This window comes from Oncorhynchus mykiss, chromosome 2 (assembly GCF_013265735.2).
Source record: "Oncorhynchus mykiss isolate Arlee chromosome 2, USDA_OmykA_1.1, whole genome shotgun sequence".
In the NCBI taxonomy this organism is placed as follows: domain Eukaryota; kingdom Metazoa; phylum Chordata; class Actinopteri; order Salmoniformes; family Salmonidae; genus Oncorhynchus; species Oncorhynchus mykiss.
In genome coordinates this window covers 530,001-544,987 of record NC_048566.1, presented here as the reverse complement: position 1 = coordinate 544,987, position 14,987 = coordinate 530,001, and the positions used below count along the sequence as shown (strand labels likewise).

The following is a 14,987-nucleotide window of genomic DNA, read 5'->3' as shown; positions in this document are numbered from 1 at the left end:
CCTTCATCCTGTCAGCTAATCACACCTCCTTCATCCTGTCTGTTCATCAAACTGTCATCACACCTCCTTCATCCTGTCAGCTCATCACACCTCCATCATCCTGTCAGCTCATCAAACTGTCATCACACCTCCTTCATCCTGTCAGCTCATCACACCTCCATCATCCTGTCAGCTCATCAAACTGTCATCACACCTCCTTCATCCTGTCAGCTCATCACACCTCCTTCATCCTGTCAGCTCATCAAACTGTCATCACACCTCCTTCATCCTGTCAGCTCATCAAACTGTCATCACACCTCCTTCACCCTGTCAGCTCATCACACCTCCTTCATCCTGTCAGCTCATCAAACTGTCATCACACCTCCTTCATCCTGTCAGCTCATCAAACTGTCATCACACCTCCTTCATCCTGTCAGCTCATCACACCTCCTTCATCCTGTCAGCTCATCAAACTGTCATCACCCCTCCTTCACCCTGTCAGCTCATCAAACTGTCATCATCCCTCCTTCATCCTGTCAACTCATCACACTTCTAAGCCTGTAAATCTATAGAACGTCCAGCTATCATGATTATGAACCTCAACCACGATCATTAAAAAAAGGCATGATAATTCAAACTGTGGTAAGATGACTGTTGATATCCAGGTTTTATATCAGTATGAATCGTGTCAATAAGAACAACAAGGCGCTAGGGAGCAGAATGGAGTAAAATACAACCAGCTAATAAAGGTGGTGACAACAGCATAGTAATCAATACGTCAGCCTCATCCGGACCCATGTGTTCCTACAGTATTTATTTAACTAGTCAGTTATAAGAACTACGTCTTATATACAATGACGGCCAAACCCAGACGACGACGGGCCAATTGTGCACCGTCCTACGGGACTCCCGATCACGGCCGGATGTGATGCAGCCTGGATTCGAACCAGGGACAGTAGCGACGCCTCTAGCACTGTGATGCAGTGCCTTAGACCGCTGTGATGCAGCCTGGAATCAAACCACGGTCTGTAGTGACGCCTCTAGCACTGAGATGCAGTGCCTTAGACCGCTGTGATGCAGCCTGGAATCGAACCACGGTCTGTAGTGGCGCCTCTCGCACTGTGATGCAGTGCCTTAGACCGCTGTGATACAGCCTGGAATTGAACCACGGTCTGTAGTAACGCCTCTAGCACTGAGATGCAGTGCCTTAGACCGCTGTGATGCAGCCTGGAATCGAACCACGGTCTGTAGTGACGCCTCTAGCACTGAGATGCAGTGCCTTAGACCGCTGTGATACAGCCTGGAATCGAACCACGGTCTGTAGTGACGCCTCTAGCACTGAGATGCAATGCCTTAGACCGCTGTGATGCAGCCTGGAATCGAACCACGGTCTGTAGTGGCGCCTCTCGCACTGTGATGCAGTGCCTTAGACCACTGTGATACAGCCTGGAATCGAACCACGGTCTGCACTGACGCCTCTAGCACTGAGATGCAGTGCCTTGGACCGCTGTGATTCAGCCTGGAATCGAACCACGGTCTGTAGTGGCACCTCTAGCACTGAGATGCAGTGCCTTAGACCGCTGTGATACAGCCTGGAATCGAACCACGGTCTGTACTGACGCCTCTAGCACTGAGATGCAGTGCCTTAGACCGCTGTGATTCAGCCTGGAATTGAACCACGGTCTGTAGTGGCACCTCTAGCACTGAGACCACTGTGATACAGCCTGGAATAAAACCACGGTCTGTAGTGACGCCTCTAGCACTGAGATGCAGTGCCTTAGACCAATATGATACAGCCTGGAATCGAACCACGGTCTGTACTGACGCCTCTAGCACTGAGATGCAGTGCCTTAGACCGCTGTGATTCAGCCTGGAATTGAACCACGGTCTGTAGTGACGCCTCTTGCACTGAGATGCAGTGCCTTAGACCGCTGTGATACAGCCTGGAACCGAACCACGGTCTGTAGTGACACCTCTAGCACTAAGAAGCAGTGCCTTAGACCACTGTGATACAGCCTGGAATCGAACCACGGTCTGTACTGATGCCTCTAGCACTGAGATGCAGTGCCTTAGACCGCTGTTATACAGCCTGGAATCGAACCACGGTCTGTAGTGGCACCTCTAGCACTGAGATGCAGTGCCTTAGACCGCTGTGATACAGCCTGGAATCAAACCACGGTCTGTAGTGATGCCTCTAGCACTGAGATGCAGTGCCTTAGACCGCTGTGATACAGCCTGGAATCGAACCACAGTCTGTAGTGACGCCTCTAGCACTGAGATGCAGTGTCTTAGAACACTGTAAGTTCATAAAGACTAAGTTCATAAAGACTGAGTTCATAAAGACTGAGTTCATAAACACTGAGTTCATAAACACTGAGTTCATAAAGACTGAGTTCATAAACACTGAGTTCATAAAGACTAAGTTCATAAAGACTGAGTTCATAAAGACTAAGTTCATAATGACTAAGTTCCTGAAGACTAAGTTCATAAAGACTGAGTTCATAAAGACTAAGTTCATAAAGACTAAGTTCATAAACACAGTAAGTTCATAAAGACTGAGTTCATAAAGACTAAGTTCATTAATGCAGTAAGTTCATAAACGCTAAGTTCATAATGACTATAAATTCATGAAGGCAGTAAATTCATAAAGACCTTAAGTTCATTATTTTACCAATGTCCAGTCTAGGGTTCTATTTAATATACTGGTTCATTTGAATCAGAATCATTACAGCTGAAGCAGTCTCTTTAAAAGGGCACTACTCACCATGGTAACTAAGTAGAAACTCTAAAAGGGCACTACTCACCATGGTAACTAAGTACAAAGAACCCGCTAGTGCTGAAATCACTGTGGAACTTGATGAGGACATGATTGGCTGTGGTATAGACCTCTTTCTGGGGCGTGTTCCCACTGAACTGACCAATCTGAGGAGATCCTTGGTCAGGGCCGTCCCTGTAAGGAGAGACGACAACCAATCAGCGGTGAGTTAGTTTCCCCAAAGCTGTGTAGTTAATTAGTCTAGACAGCCTGGTCGAACAGCAGAGAGAGAGAGTCATTAGTCTAGACAGCCTGGTCGAACAGCAGAAAGAGAGAGTCATTAGTCTGGACAGCCTGGTCCCACAGCAGAGAGAGAGAGAGTCATTAGTCTAGACAGCCTGGTCGAACAGCAGAGAGAAAGAGAGTCATTAGTCTGGACAGCCTGGTCCCACAGCAGAGAGAGAGAGAGTCATTAGTCTGGACAGCCTGGTCCCACAGCAGAGAGAAAGAGAGAGTCATTAGTCTAGACAGCCTGGTCGAACAGCAGAGAGAAAGAGAGTCATTAGTCTGGACAGCCTGGTCCCACAGCAGAGAGAGATAGTCATTAGTCTGGACAGCCTGGTCGAACAGCAGAGAGAAAGAGAGAGTCATTAGTCTGGACAGCCTGGTCCCACAGCAGAGAGAGAGAGAGTCATTAGTCTGGACAGCCTGGTCCCACAGCAGAGAGAGAGAGAGCCATTAGTCTGGACAGCCTGGTCCCACAGCAGAGAGAGAGAGAGTCATTAGTCTGGACAGCCTGGTCCCACAGCAGAGAGAGAGAGTCATTAGTCTGGACAGCCTGGTCCCACAGCAGAGAGAGAGAGAGCCATTAGTCTGGACAGCCTGGTCCCACAGCAGAGAGAGAGAGAGCCATTAGTCTGGACAGCCTGGTCCCACAGCAGAGAGAGAGAGAGTCATTAGTGTGGACAGCCTGGTCCCACAGCAGAGAGAGAGAGTCATTAGTCTGGACAGCTTGGTCCCACAGCAGAGAGAGAGAGAGAGAGAGAGAGAGAGAGGCATTCGTCTGGACAGCCTGGTCCCACAGCAGAGAGAGAGAGAGTCATTAGTCTAGACAGCCTGGTCGAACAGCAGAGAGAAAGAGAGTCATTAGTCTGGACAGCCTGGTCCCACAGCAGAGAGAGAGAGAGTCATTAGTCTGGACAGCCTGGTCCCACAGCAGAGAGAAAGAGAGAGTCATTAGTCTAGACAGCCTGGTCGAACAGCAGAGAGAAAGAGAGTCATTAGTCTGGACAGCCTGGTCCCACAGCAGAGAGAGATAGTCATTAGTCTGGACAGCCTGGTCGAACAGCAGAGAGAAAGAGAGAGTCATTAGTCTGGACATCCTGGTCCCACAGCAGAGAGAGAGAGAGTCATTAGTCTGGACAGCCTGGTCCCACAGCAGAGAGAGAGAGAGCCATTAGTCTGGACAGCCTGGTCCCACAGCAGAGAGAGAGAGAGCCATTAGTCTGGACAGCCTGGTCCCACAGCAGAGAGAAAGAGAGAGTCATTAGTCTAGACAGCCTGGTCGAACAGCAGAGAGAAAGAGAGTCATTAGTCTGGACAGCCTGGTCCCACAGCAGAGAGAGATAGTCATTAGTCTGGACAGCCTGGTCGAACAGCAGAGAGAAAGAGAGAGTCATTAGTCTGGACAGCCTGGTCCCACAGCAGAGAGAGAGAGAGTCATTAGTCTGGACAGCCTGGTCCCACAGCAGAGAGAGAGAGAGCCATTAGTCTGGACAGCCTGGTCCCACAGCAGAGAGAGAGAGAGCCATTAGTCTGGACAGCCTGGTCCCACAGCAGAGAGAGAGAGAGTCATTAGTGTGGACAGCCTGGTCCCACAGCAGAGAGAGAGAGTCATTAGTCTGGACAGCTTGGTCCCACAGCAGAGAGAGAGAGAGAGAGAGAGAGAGAGAGAGAGAGGCATTCGTCTGGACAGCCTGGTCCCACAGCAGAGAGAGAGAGAGTCATTAGTCTAGACAGCCTGGTCGAACAGCAGAGAGAAAGAGAGTCATTAGTCTGGACAGCCTGGTCCCACAGCAGAGAGAGAGAGAGTCATTAGTCTGGACAGCCTGGTCCCACAGCAGAGAGAAAGAGAGAGTCATTAGTCTAGACAGCCTGGTCGAACAGCAGAGAGAAAGAGAGTCATTAGTCTGGACAGCCTGGTCCCACAGCAGAGAGAGATAGTCATTAGTCTGGACAGCCTGGTCGAACAGCAGAGAGAAAGAGAGAGTCATTAGTCTGGACAGCCTGGTCCCACAGCAGAGAGAGAGAGAGTCATTAGTCTGGACAGCCTGGTCCCACAGCAGAGAGAGAGAGAGCCATTAGTCTGGACAGCCTGGTCCCACAGCAGAGAGAGAGAGAGCCATTAGTCTGGACAGCCTGGTCCCACAGCAGAGAGAGAGAGAGTCATTAGTGTGGACAGCCTGGTCCCACAGCAGAGAGAGAGAGTCATTAGTCTGGACAGCTTGGTCCCACAGCAGAGAGAGAGAGAGAGAGAGAGAGAGAGAGGCATTCGTCTGGACAGCCTGGTCCCACAGCAGAGAGAGAGAGAGAGTCATTAGTCTGGACAGCCTGGTCCCACAGCAGAGAGAGAGTCATTAGTCTGGACAGCCTGGTCCCACAGCAGAGAGAGAGAGAGTCATTAGTGTGGACAGCCTGGTCCCACAGCAGAGAGAGAGAGAGTCATTAGTCTGGACAGCCTGGTCCCACAGCAGAGAGAGAGAGAGAGTCATTAGTCTGGACAGCCTGATCCCACAGCAGAGAGAGAGAGTCATTATATCAATTGTTTGACTGTAAATCTTCTGAGGGTGAAGTATACACAATTTTCCACATGAAGCCCTTTGAAGTTGTGAGAGTGGTCTAGGTCTGTGGCCCTGTAGCGATGAGCAATAACCAGGGGAGAGTGTGAGTTACGCCTGTATCCCAAACAACCAGGGGAGAGTGTGAGTTACGCCTGTATCCCAAACAACCAGGGGAGAGTGTGAGTTACGCCTGTATCCCAAACAACCAGGGGAGAGTGAGAGTTAGGCCTGTATCCCAAACAACCAGGGGAGAGTGAGAGTTAGGCCTGTATCCCAAACAACCAGGGGAGAGTGAGAGTTAGGCCTGTATCCCAAACAACCAGGGGAGAGTGTGAGTTATGCCTGTATCCCAAACAACCAGGGGAGAGTGTGAGTTAGCCCTGTATCCCAAACAACCAGGGGAGAGTGAGAGTTAGGCCTGTATCCCAAACAACCAGGGGAGAGTGTGAGTTAGGCCTGTATCCCAAACAACCAAGGGAGAGTGAGAGTTAGGCCTGTATCCCAAACAACCAGGGGAGAGTGAGAGTTAGGCCTGTATCCCAAACAACCAGGGGAGAGTGAGAGTTAGGCCTGTATCCCAAACAACCAGGGGAGAGTGAGAGTTAGGCCTGTATCCCAAACAACCAGGGGAGAGTGAGAGTTAGGCCTGTATCCCAAACAACCAGGGGAGAGTGTGAGTTAGGCCTGTATCCCAAACAACCAGGGGAGAGTGAGAGTTAGGCCTGTATCCCAAACAACCAGGGGAGAGTGAGAGTTACACCTGTATCCCAAACAACCAGGGGAGAGTGTGAGTTAGGCCTGTATCCCAAACAACCAGGGGAGAGTGAGAGTTAGGCCTGTATCCCAAACAACCAAGGGAGAGTGTGAGTTACGCTTGTATCCCAAACAACCAAGGGAGAGTGTGAGTTATTTGTCTCCCAAACAACCAGGGGAGAGTGTGAGTTCCCCCCTGCGTCCTAAATGCCACCCTATCCTCTACATAGTCCATTATGGGCCATGGTCAAACGTAGTACACTTTATAGGGAGCAGGGTATCCCTAAAACTTGGTAGCTAACGTAACACTTTATTTCTCTTGATAATAACCAGCCAATCAGCAAGGAGAGAATAAATACTGTTAAATCTTTGACCGTTAGACCATCGATCTTCTGAAGTGCCTGAAGTGAACAACAACAACAACAACAAATCCACCAAAAATGAAGCAGGTTACCGTTGTTTTTTATTTATTTATTTTACCAGGCAAGTCAGTTAAGAACAAATTCTTATTTTCAATGACGGCCTAGGAACAGTGGGTTAACTGCCTGTTCAGGGGCAGAACGACAGATTGTGTACCTTGTCAGCTCGAGATTTTGAACTTACAACCTTTCGGTTACTAGTCCAATGCTCTAACCACTAGGCTACCCTGCCGCCCCAAGTGATGTGACCCAGTGTAGTCTGGGTTTAGGTCATCGAGGGTATTCGTGACTAGTTAAGTGCTACGAAAGCCACAAAGCTTTCTGGGGAACAATCACCCCTATCGTTGTGACCCAGTGTATTCTGGGTTTAGGTCATCGAGGGTTTTCGTGACTAGTTAAGTGCTACGAAAGCCACAAAGCTTTCTAGGGAACAATCACCCCTACCGTTGTGACCCAGTGTATTCTGGGTTTAAGTCATCGAGGGTTTTCATGACTAGTTAAGTGCTACGAAAGCCACAAAGCTTTCTGGGGAACAATCACCCCTATCGTTGTGACCCAGTGTATTCTGGGTTTAGGTCATCGAGGGTTTTCGTGACTAGTTAAGTGCTACGAAAGCCACAAAGCTTTCTGGGGAACAATCACCCCTACCGTTGTGACCCAGTGTATTCTGTGTTTAGGTCATCGAGGGTTTTCGTGACTAGTTAAGTGCTACGAAAGCCACAAAGCTTTCTAGGGAACAATCACCCCTACCGTTGTGACCCAGTGTATTCTGGGTTTAGGTCATCGAGGGTTTTCGTGACTAGTTAAGTGCTACGAAAGCCACAAAGCTTTCTAGGGAACAATCACCCCTACCGTTGTGACCCAGTGTATTCTGGGTTTAGGTCATCGAGGGTTTTCGTGACTAGTTAAGTGCTACGAAAGCTACAAAGCTTTCTGGGGAACAATCACCCCCAAACACGTACAGACACATTTAAGAAGGAAAATACACTGGATACAGAATGAAGAAGAATGAAGAAGAAGAATGAAGAAGAAGAATGAAAAAGAAGAATGACGAAGAAGAAGCACGTTGCTGTACTATGAGTGGTCTGGGTCTTCCCGGGTCCTAGCTAGCTAGCTAAGTGCTGTACTATGAGTGGTCTGGGTCTTCCAGGGTCCTAGCTAGCTAAGTGCTGTACTATGAGTGGTCTGGGTCCTCCAGGGTCCTAGCTAGCTAAGTGCTGTACTATGAGTGGTCTGGGTCCTCCAGGGTCCTAGCTAGCTAGCTAAGTGCTGTACTATGAGTGGTCTGGGTCTTCCAGGGTCCTAGCTAGCTAAGTGCTGTACTATGAGTGGTCTGGGTCTTCCAGGGTCCTAGCTAGCTAAGTGCTGTACTATAAGTGGTCTGGGTCTTCCAGGGTCCTAGCTAGCTAAGTGCTGTACTATGAGTGGTCTGGGTCCTCCAGGGTCCTAGCTAGCTAGCTAAGTGCTGTACTATGAGTGGTCTGGGTCCTCCAGGGTCCTAGCTAGCTAAGTGCTGTACTATGAGTGGTCTGGGGCCTCCAGGGTCCTAGCTAGCTAAGTGCTGTACTATAAGTGGTCTGGGCCTTCCAGGGTCCTAGCTAGCTAAGTGCTGTACTATGAGTGGTCTGGGTCTTCCTGGGTCCTAGCTAGCTAAGTGCTGTACTATGAGTGGTCTGGGTCCTCCAGGGTCCTAGCTAGCTAGCTAAGTGCTGTACTATGAGTGGTCTGGGTCCTCCAGGGTCCTAGCTAGCTAAGTGCTGTACTATGAGTGGTCTGGGTCCTCCAGGGTCCTAGCTAGCTAGCTAAGTGCTGTACTATGAGTGGTCCGGGTCCTCCAGGGTCCTAGCTAGCTAAGTGCTGTACTATGAGTGGTCTGGGTCCTCCAGGGTCCTAGCTAGCTAGCTAAGTGCTGTACTATGAGTGGTCTGGGTCCTCCAGGGTCCTAGCTAGCTAAGTGCTGTACTATGAGTGGTCTGGGTCCTCCAGGGTCCTAGCTAGCTAAGTGCTGTACTATGAGTGGTCTGGGTCTTCCAGGGTCCTAGCTAGCTAAGTGCTGTACTATGAGTGGTCTAGGTCTTCCAGGGTCCTAGCTAGCTAAGTGCTGTACTATGAGTGGTCTGGGTCTTCCAGGGTCCTAGCTAGCTAAATGCTGTACTATGAGTGGTCTGGGTCTTCCAGGGTCCTAGCTAGCTAAGTGCTGTACTATGAGTGGTCTGGGTCTTCTTGGGTCCTAGCTAGCTAAGTGCTGTACTATGAGTGGTCTGGGTCCTCCAGGGTCCTAGCTAGCTAAGTGCTGTACTATGAGTGGTCTGGGTCTTCTTGGGTCCTAGCTAGCTAAGTGCTGTACTATGAGTGGTCTGGGTCCTCCAGGGTCCTAGCTAGCTAAGTGCTGTACTATGAGTGGTCTGGGTCTTCCCGGGTCCTAGCTAGCTAGCTAAGTGCTGTACTATGAGTGGTCTGGGTCCTCCAGGGTCCTAGCTAGCTAAGTGCTGTACTATGAGTGGTCTGGGTCCTCCAGGGTCCTAGCTAGCTAGCTAAGTGCTGTACTATGAGTGGTCCGGGTCCTCCAGGGTCCTAGCTAGCTAAGTGCTGTACTATGAGTGGTCTGGGTCCTCCAGGGTCCTAGCTAGCTAAGTGCTGTACTATGAGTGGTCTGGGTCCTCCAGGGTCCTAGCTAGCTAAGTGCTGTACTATGAGTGGTCTGGGTCCTCCAGGGTCCTAGCTAGCTAAGTGCTGTACTATGAGTGGTCTGGGTCTTCCAGGGTCCTAGCTAGCTAAGTGCTGTACTATGAGTGGTCTAGGTCTTCCAGGGTCCTAGCTAGCAAAGTGCTGTACTATGAGTGGTCTGGGTCTTCCAGGGTCCTAGCTAGCTAAATGCTGTACTATGAGTGGTCTGGGTCTTCCAGGGTCCTAGCTAGCTAAGTGCTGTACTATGAGTGGTCTAGGTCTTCCAGGGTCCTAGCTAGCTAAGTGCTGTACTATGAGTGGTCTGGGTCGTCCAGGGTCCTAGCTAGCTAAGTGCTGTACTATGAGTGGTCTGGGTCTTCCAGGGTCCTAGCTAGCTAAGTGCTGTACTATGAGTGGTCTGGGTCTTCCAGGGTCCTAGCTAGCTAAGTGCTGTACTATGAGTGGTCTGGGTCTTCCAGGGTCCTAGCTAGCTAAGTGCTGTACTATGAGTGGTCTAGGTCTTCCAGGGTCCTAGCTAGCTAAGTGCTGTACTATGAGTGGTCTGGGTCTTCCAGGGTCCTAGCTAGCTAAGTGCTGTACTATGAGTGGTCTAGGTCTTCCAGGGTCCTAGCTAGCTAAGTGCTGTACTATGAGTGGTCTGGGTCTTCCAGGGTCCTAGCTAGCTAAGTGCTGTACTATGAGTGGCCTGGGTCTTCCAGGGTCCTAGCTAGCTAAGTGCTGTACTATGAGTGGTCTGGGTCTTCCAGGGTCCTAGCTAGCTAAGTGCTGTACTATGAGTGGTCTGGGCCTTCCAGGGTCCTAGCTAGCTAAGTGCTGTACTATGAGTGGTCTAGGTCTTCCAGGGTCCTAGCTAGCTAAGTGCTGTACTATGAGTGGTCTGGGTCCTCCAGGGTCCTAGCTAGCTAAGTGCTGTACTATGAGTGGTCTGGGTCCTCCAGGGTCCTAGCTAGCTAAGTGCTGTACTATGAGTGGTCTGGGTCTTCCAGGGTCCTAGCTAGCTAAGTGCTGTACTATGAGTGGTCTAGGTCTTCCAGGGTCCTAGCTAGCTAAGTGCTGTACTATGAGTGGTCTGGGTCTTCCAGGGTCCTAGCTAGCTAAATGCTGTACTATGAGTGGTCTGGGTCTTCCAGGGTCCTAGCTAGCTAAGTGCTGTACTATGAGTGGTCTGGGTCTTCTTGGGTCCTAGCTAGCTAAGTGCTGTACTATGAGTGGTCTGGGTCCTCCAGGGTCCTAGCTAGCTAAGTGCTGTACTATGAGTGGTCTGGGTCTTCTTGGGTCCTAGCTAGCTAAGTGCTGTACTATGAGTGGTCTGGGTCCTCCAGGGTCCTAGCTAGCTAAGTGCTGTACTATGAGTGGTCTGGGTCTTCCCGGGTCCTAGCTAGCTAGCTAAGTGCTGTACTATGAGTGGTCTGGGTCCTCCAGGGTCCTAGCTAGCTAAGTGCTGTACTATGAGTGGTCTGGGTCCTCCAGGGTCCTAGCTAGCTAGCTAAGTGCTGTACTATGAGTGGTTCGGGTCCTCCAGGGTCCTAGCTAGCTAAGTGCTGTACCTATGAGTGGTCTGGGTCCTCCAGGGTCCTAGCTAGCTAAGTGCTGTACTATGAGTGGTCTGGGTCCTCCAGGGTCCTAGCTAGCTAAGTGCTGTACTATGAGTGGTCTGGGTCCTCCAGGGTCCTAGCTAGCTAAGTGCTGTACTATGAGTGGTCTGGGTCTTCCAGGGTCCTAGCTAGCTAAGTGCTGTACTATGAGTGGTCTAGGTCTTCCAGGGTCCTAGCTAGCAAAGTGCTGTACTATGAGTGGTCTGGGTCTTCCAGGGTCCTAGCTAGCTAAATGCTGTACTATGAGTGGTCTGGGTCTTCCAGGGTCCTAGCTAGCTAAGTGCTGTACTATGAGTGGTCTAGGTCTTCCAGGGTCCTAGCTAGCTAAGTGCTGTACTATGAGTGGTCTGGGTCGTCCAGGGTCCTAGCTAGCTAAGTGCTGTACTATGAGTGGTCTGGGTCTTCCAGGGTCCTAGCTAGCTAAGTGCTGTACTATGAGTGGTCTGGGTCTTCCAGGGTCCTAGCTAGCTAAGTGCTGTACTATGAGTGGTCTGGGCCTTCCAGGGTCCTAGCTAGCCAAGTGCTGTACTATGAGTGGTCTGGGTCTTCCAGGGTCCTAGCTAGCTAAGTGCTGTACTATGAGTGGTCTAGGTCTTCCAGGGTCCTAGCTAGCTAAGTGCTGTACTATGAGTGGTCTGGGTCTTCCAGGGTCCTAGCTAGCTAAGTGCTGTACTATGAGTGGTCTGGGCCTTCCAGGGTCCTAGTTAGCTAAGTGCTGTACTAACTATAGAGATTTAGGGGGGGGGGGGGGGGGGGGGGGCTCAACCCAGCCAGAGTATCCAGAGAACCTGAGTTTATGTTACGTAAAGCCCAGCTAAATGAGGTCAACAACAGCCTCAGCCAGTACTAATGATTTTCAATGATAAGCAATTTCCCTCTGGACTGCTCCTTAATAGGGTTGTCATTATGGGTGAACCTTTCGCTGAAGCCTTCGGCCGCTGTCGTCTGCTCTGCTGTACCGGAGAAAACGCATTAGCACTAATGCCGACGTCGTGAGAGAGGAGATACATCTGTTTTCCTGACTGACTGCATCCGAAAAGGGAAACCAATTCATCTCTATTGAGTCCAACAGAAGTGTTTTTGGCATGTTTATTGAGTCCAACAGAAGTGTTTTTGGCGTGTCTACTGAGTCCAACAGAAGTGTTTTTGGCGTGTCTACTGAGTCCAACAGAAGTGTTTTTGTCATGTTTATTGAGTCCAACAGAAGTGTTTTTGTCATGTTTATTGAGTCCAACAGAAATGTTTTTGGCGTGTCTACTGAGTCCAACAGAAGTGTTTTTCTAAAGTGGATGCCTCTTGCAGATGCCTTGTTCTGACTGTAACGCCCGAGGCAGAGCTCAAAGTGTCCCCTTGGGAGGAGTGGAGAGAGAGAGAAAGGCCCGGGGTTGGGTTCCCCTGGCGGGGCTGTGTGGTGGGGGTGTGACTGCCTACGGTGCAGCTGAGTTGTTCTACTACTCTACTGTTCTGTTCTGGAATCCAACGGAGGAGAATTCCACATTCTACATTCTACATTCCACATTCTACATTCTACATTCTACATTCTACATTCCACATTCTACATTCTACATTCTACATTCTACATTCCACATTCCATCTGGCCTCCATTATGCCGATGATTCTAAAAACATATTGTAATGCTTTGCTTTTTAAAAACAAGCAAGTGTAGCCCAATAAATACCTCAGGAAAACTGATGGAATTGATGGTTAACTGCTTTGTTAAATGTTGTTAGAGTAGCTGTAGCTGTATATTTTCCCAGCTGGAAATAACTGTCATAAAGTACCTAGTGTCCTTTACCTAGTGCCCTTTACTCAGGAAATACATTGTGTGTTCAGTGTGTGGGAGTAGGGAGAGGATAGCAAAGAACACAATGTATATTTCCTTCTGTCTGTATAAAATGTTTTAAAGGTTTGTTTCCTTCGGTCTGTGTGTGATGGTGTGCGAACACCTGTCACCATCGTTACGCGCATCAGACTCACCTGGACTCCATCACTTCCCTGATTACCTTCCCTATTTTTATATATATATATATGTCACTGCCTTTAGTTCCTTCCCCAGGTGTCAATGGTTCTGTTTTAGGTCTGTGCTTTGTTCGCGGTTCTTGTTATAGTATGTTTTCATTCATTAAATCTGTTCACAAACCTGAACTTGCTACCTGACTCCCAGCGCACATGTTACACTCTGTATAAAATACTTTAAGGTCTGTTTCCTTCTGTCTGTATAAAATGCTTTAAGGTCTGTTTCCTTCTGTCTGTATAAAATGCTTTAAGGTCTGTTTCCTTCTGTCTGTATAAGGTCTGTTTCCTTCTGTCTGTATGAGGTCTGTTTCCTTCTGTCTGTATAAGGTCTGTTTCCTTCTGTCTGTATGAGGTCTGTTTCCTTCTGTCTGTATAAGGTCTGTTTCCTTCTGTCTGTATGAGGTCTGTTTCCTTCTGTCTGTATGAGGTCTGTTTCCTTCTGTCTGTATAAGGTCTGTTTCCTTCTGTCTGTATGAGGTCTGTTTCCTTCTGTCTGTATAAGGTCTGTTTCCTTCTGTCTGTATGAGGTCTGTTTCCTTCTGTCTGTATAAGGTCTGTTTCCTTCTGTCTGTATAAAATGTTTTAAGGTCTGTTTCCTTCTGTCTGTATAAAATGTTTTAAGGTCTGTTTCCTTCTGTCTGTATAAGGTCTGTTTCCTTCTGTCTGTATAAGGTCTGTTTCCTTCTGTCTGTATAAAATGCTTTAAGGTCTGTTTCCTTCTGTCTGTATAAGGTCTGTTTCCTTCTGTCTGTATAAGGTCTGTTTCCTTCTGTCTGTATAAAATGTTTTAAGGTCTGTTTCCTTCTGTCTGTATAAAATGTTTTACGGTCTGTTTCCTTCTGTCTGTATAAGGTCTGTTTCCTTCTGTCTGTATAAGGTCTGTTTCCTTCTGTCTGTATAAGGTCTGTTTCCTTCTGTCTGTATAAAATGTTTTAAGGTCTGTTTCCTTCTGTCTGTATAAGGTCTGTTTCCTTCTGTCTGTATAAAATGTTTTAAGGTCTGTTTCCTTCTGTCTGTATAAAATGTTTTAAGGTCTGTTTCCTTCTGTCTGTATAAAATGCTTTAAGGTCTGTTTCCTTCTGTCTGTATAAGGTCTGTTTCCTTCTGTCTGTATAAGGTCTGTTTCCTTCTGTCTGTATAAAATGCTTTAAGGTCTGTTTCCTTCTGTCTGTATAAGGTCTGTTTCCTTCTGTCTGTATAAGGTCTGTTTCCTTCTGTCTGTATAAAATGTTTTAAGGTCTGTTTCCTTCTGTCTGTATAAAATGTTTTAAGGTCTGTTTCCTTCTGTCTGTATAAGGTCTGTTTCCTTCTGTCTGTATAAGGTCTGTTTCCTTCTGTCTGTATAAAATGTTTTAAGGTCTGTTTCCTTCTGTCTGTATAAGGTCTGTTTCCTTCTGTCTGTATAACATGTTTTAAGGTCTGTTTCCTTCAGTCTGTATAAAATGTTTTAAGGTCTGTTTCCTTCTGTCTGTATAAAATGCTTTAAGGTCTGTTTCCTTCTGTCTGTATAAGGTCTGTTTCCTTCTGTCTGTATAAGGTCTGTTTCCTTCTGTCTGTATAAACTGCTTTAATGTCTGTTTCCTTCTGTCTGTATAAGGTCTGTTTCCTTCTGTCTGTATAAAATGTTTTAAGGTCTGTTTCCTTCTGTCTGTATAAGGTCTGTTTCCTTCTGTCTGTATAAAATGTTTTAAGGTCTGTTTCCTTCTGTCTGTATAAGGTCTGTTTCCTTCTGTCTGTATAAAATGCTTTAAGGTCTGTTTCCTTCTGTCTGTATAAGGTCTGTTTCCTTCTGCCTGTATAAAATGCTTTAAGGTCTGTTTCCTTCTGTCTGTATAAGGTCTGTTTCCTTCTGTCTGTATAAAATGCTTTAAGGTCTGTTTCCTTCTGTCTGTATAAGGTCTGTTTCCTTCTGTCTGTATAAAATGCTTTAAGGTATGTTTCC

At 48.1% G+C, this 14,987-nt stretch overlaps 1 protein-coding gene across 1 annotated transcript in view; it reads right to left on the bottom strand.

Moving 5' to 3' along the window:
• Positions 1-14,987, bottom strand: part of LOC110512917 (CUB and sushi domain-containing protein 3) — a 523,013-nt gene that overhangs the window by 127,207 nt on the left and 380,819 nt on the right. The window contains exon 45 of the mRNA XM_036934833.1: positions 2,784-2,929. Coding sequence (XP_036790728.1) covers positions 2,784-2,929 — 146 coding nt within the window. The remainder of the gene's footprint in view (positions 1-2,783; positions 2,930-14,987) is intronic.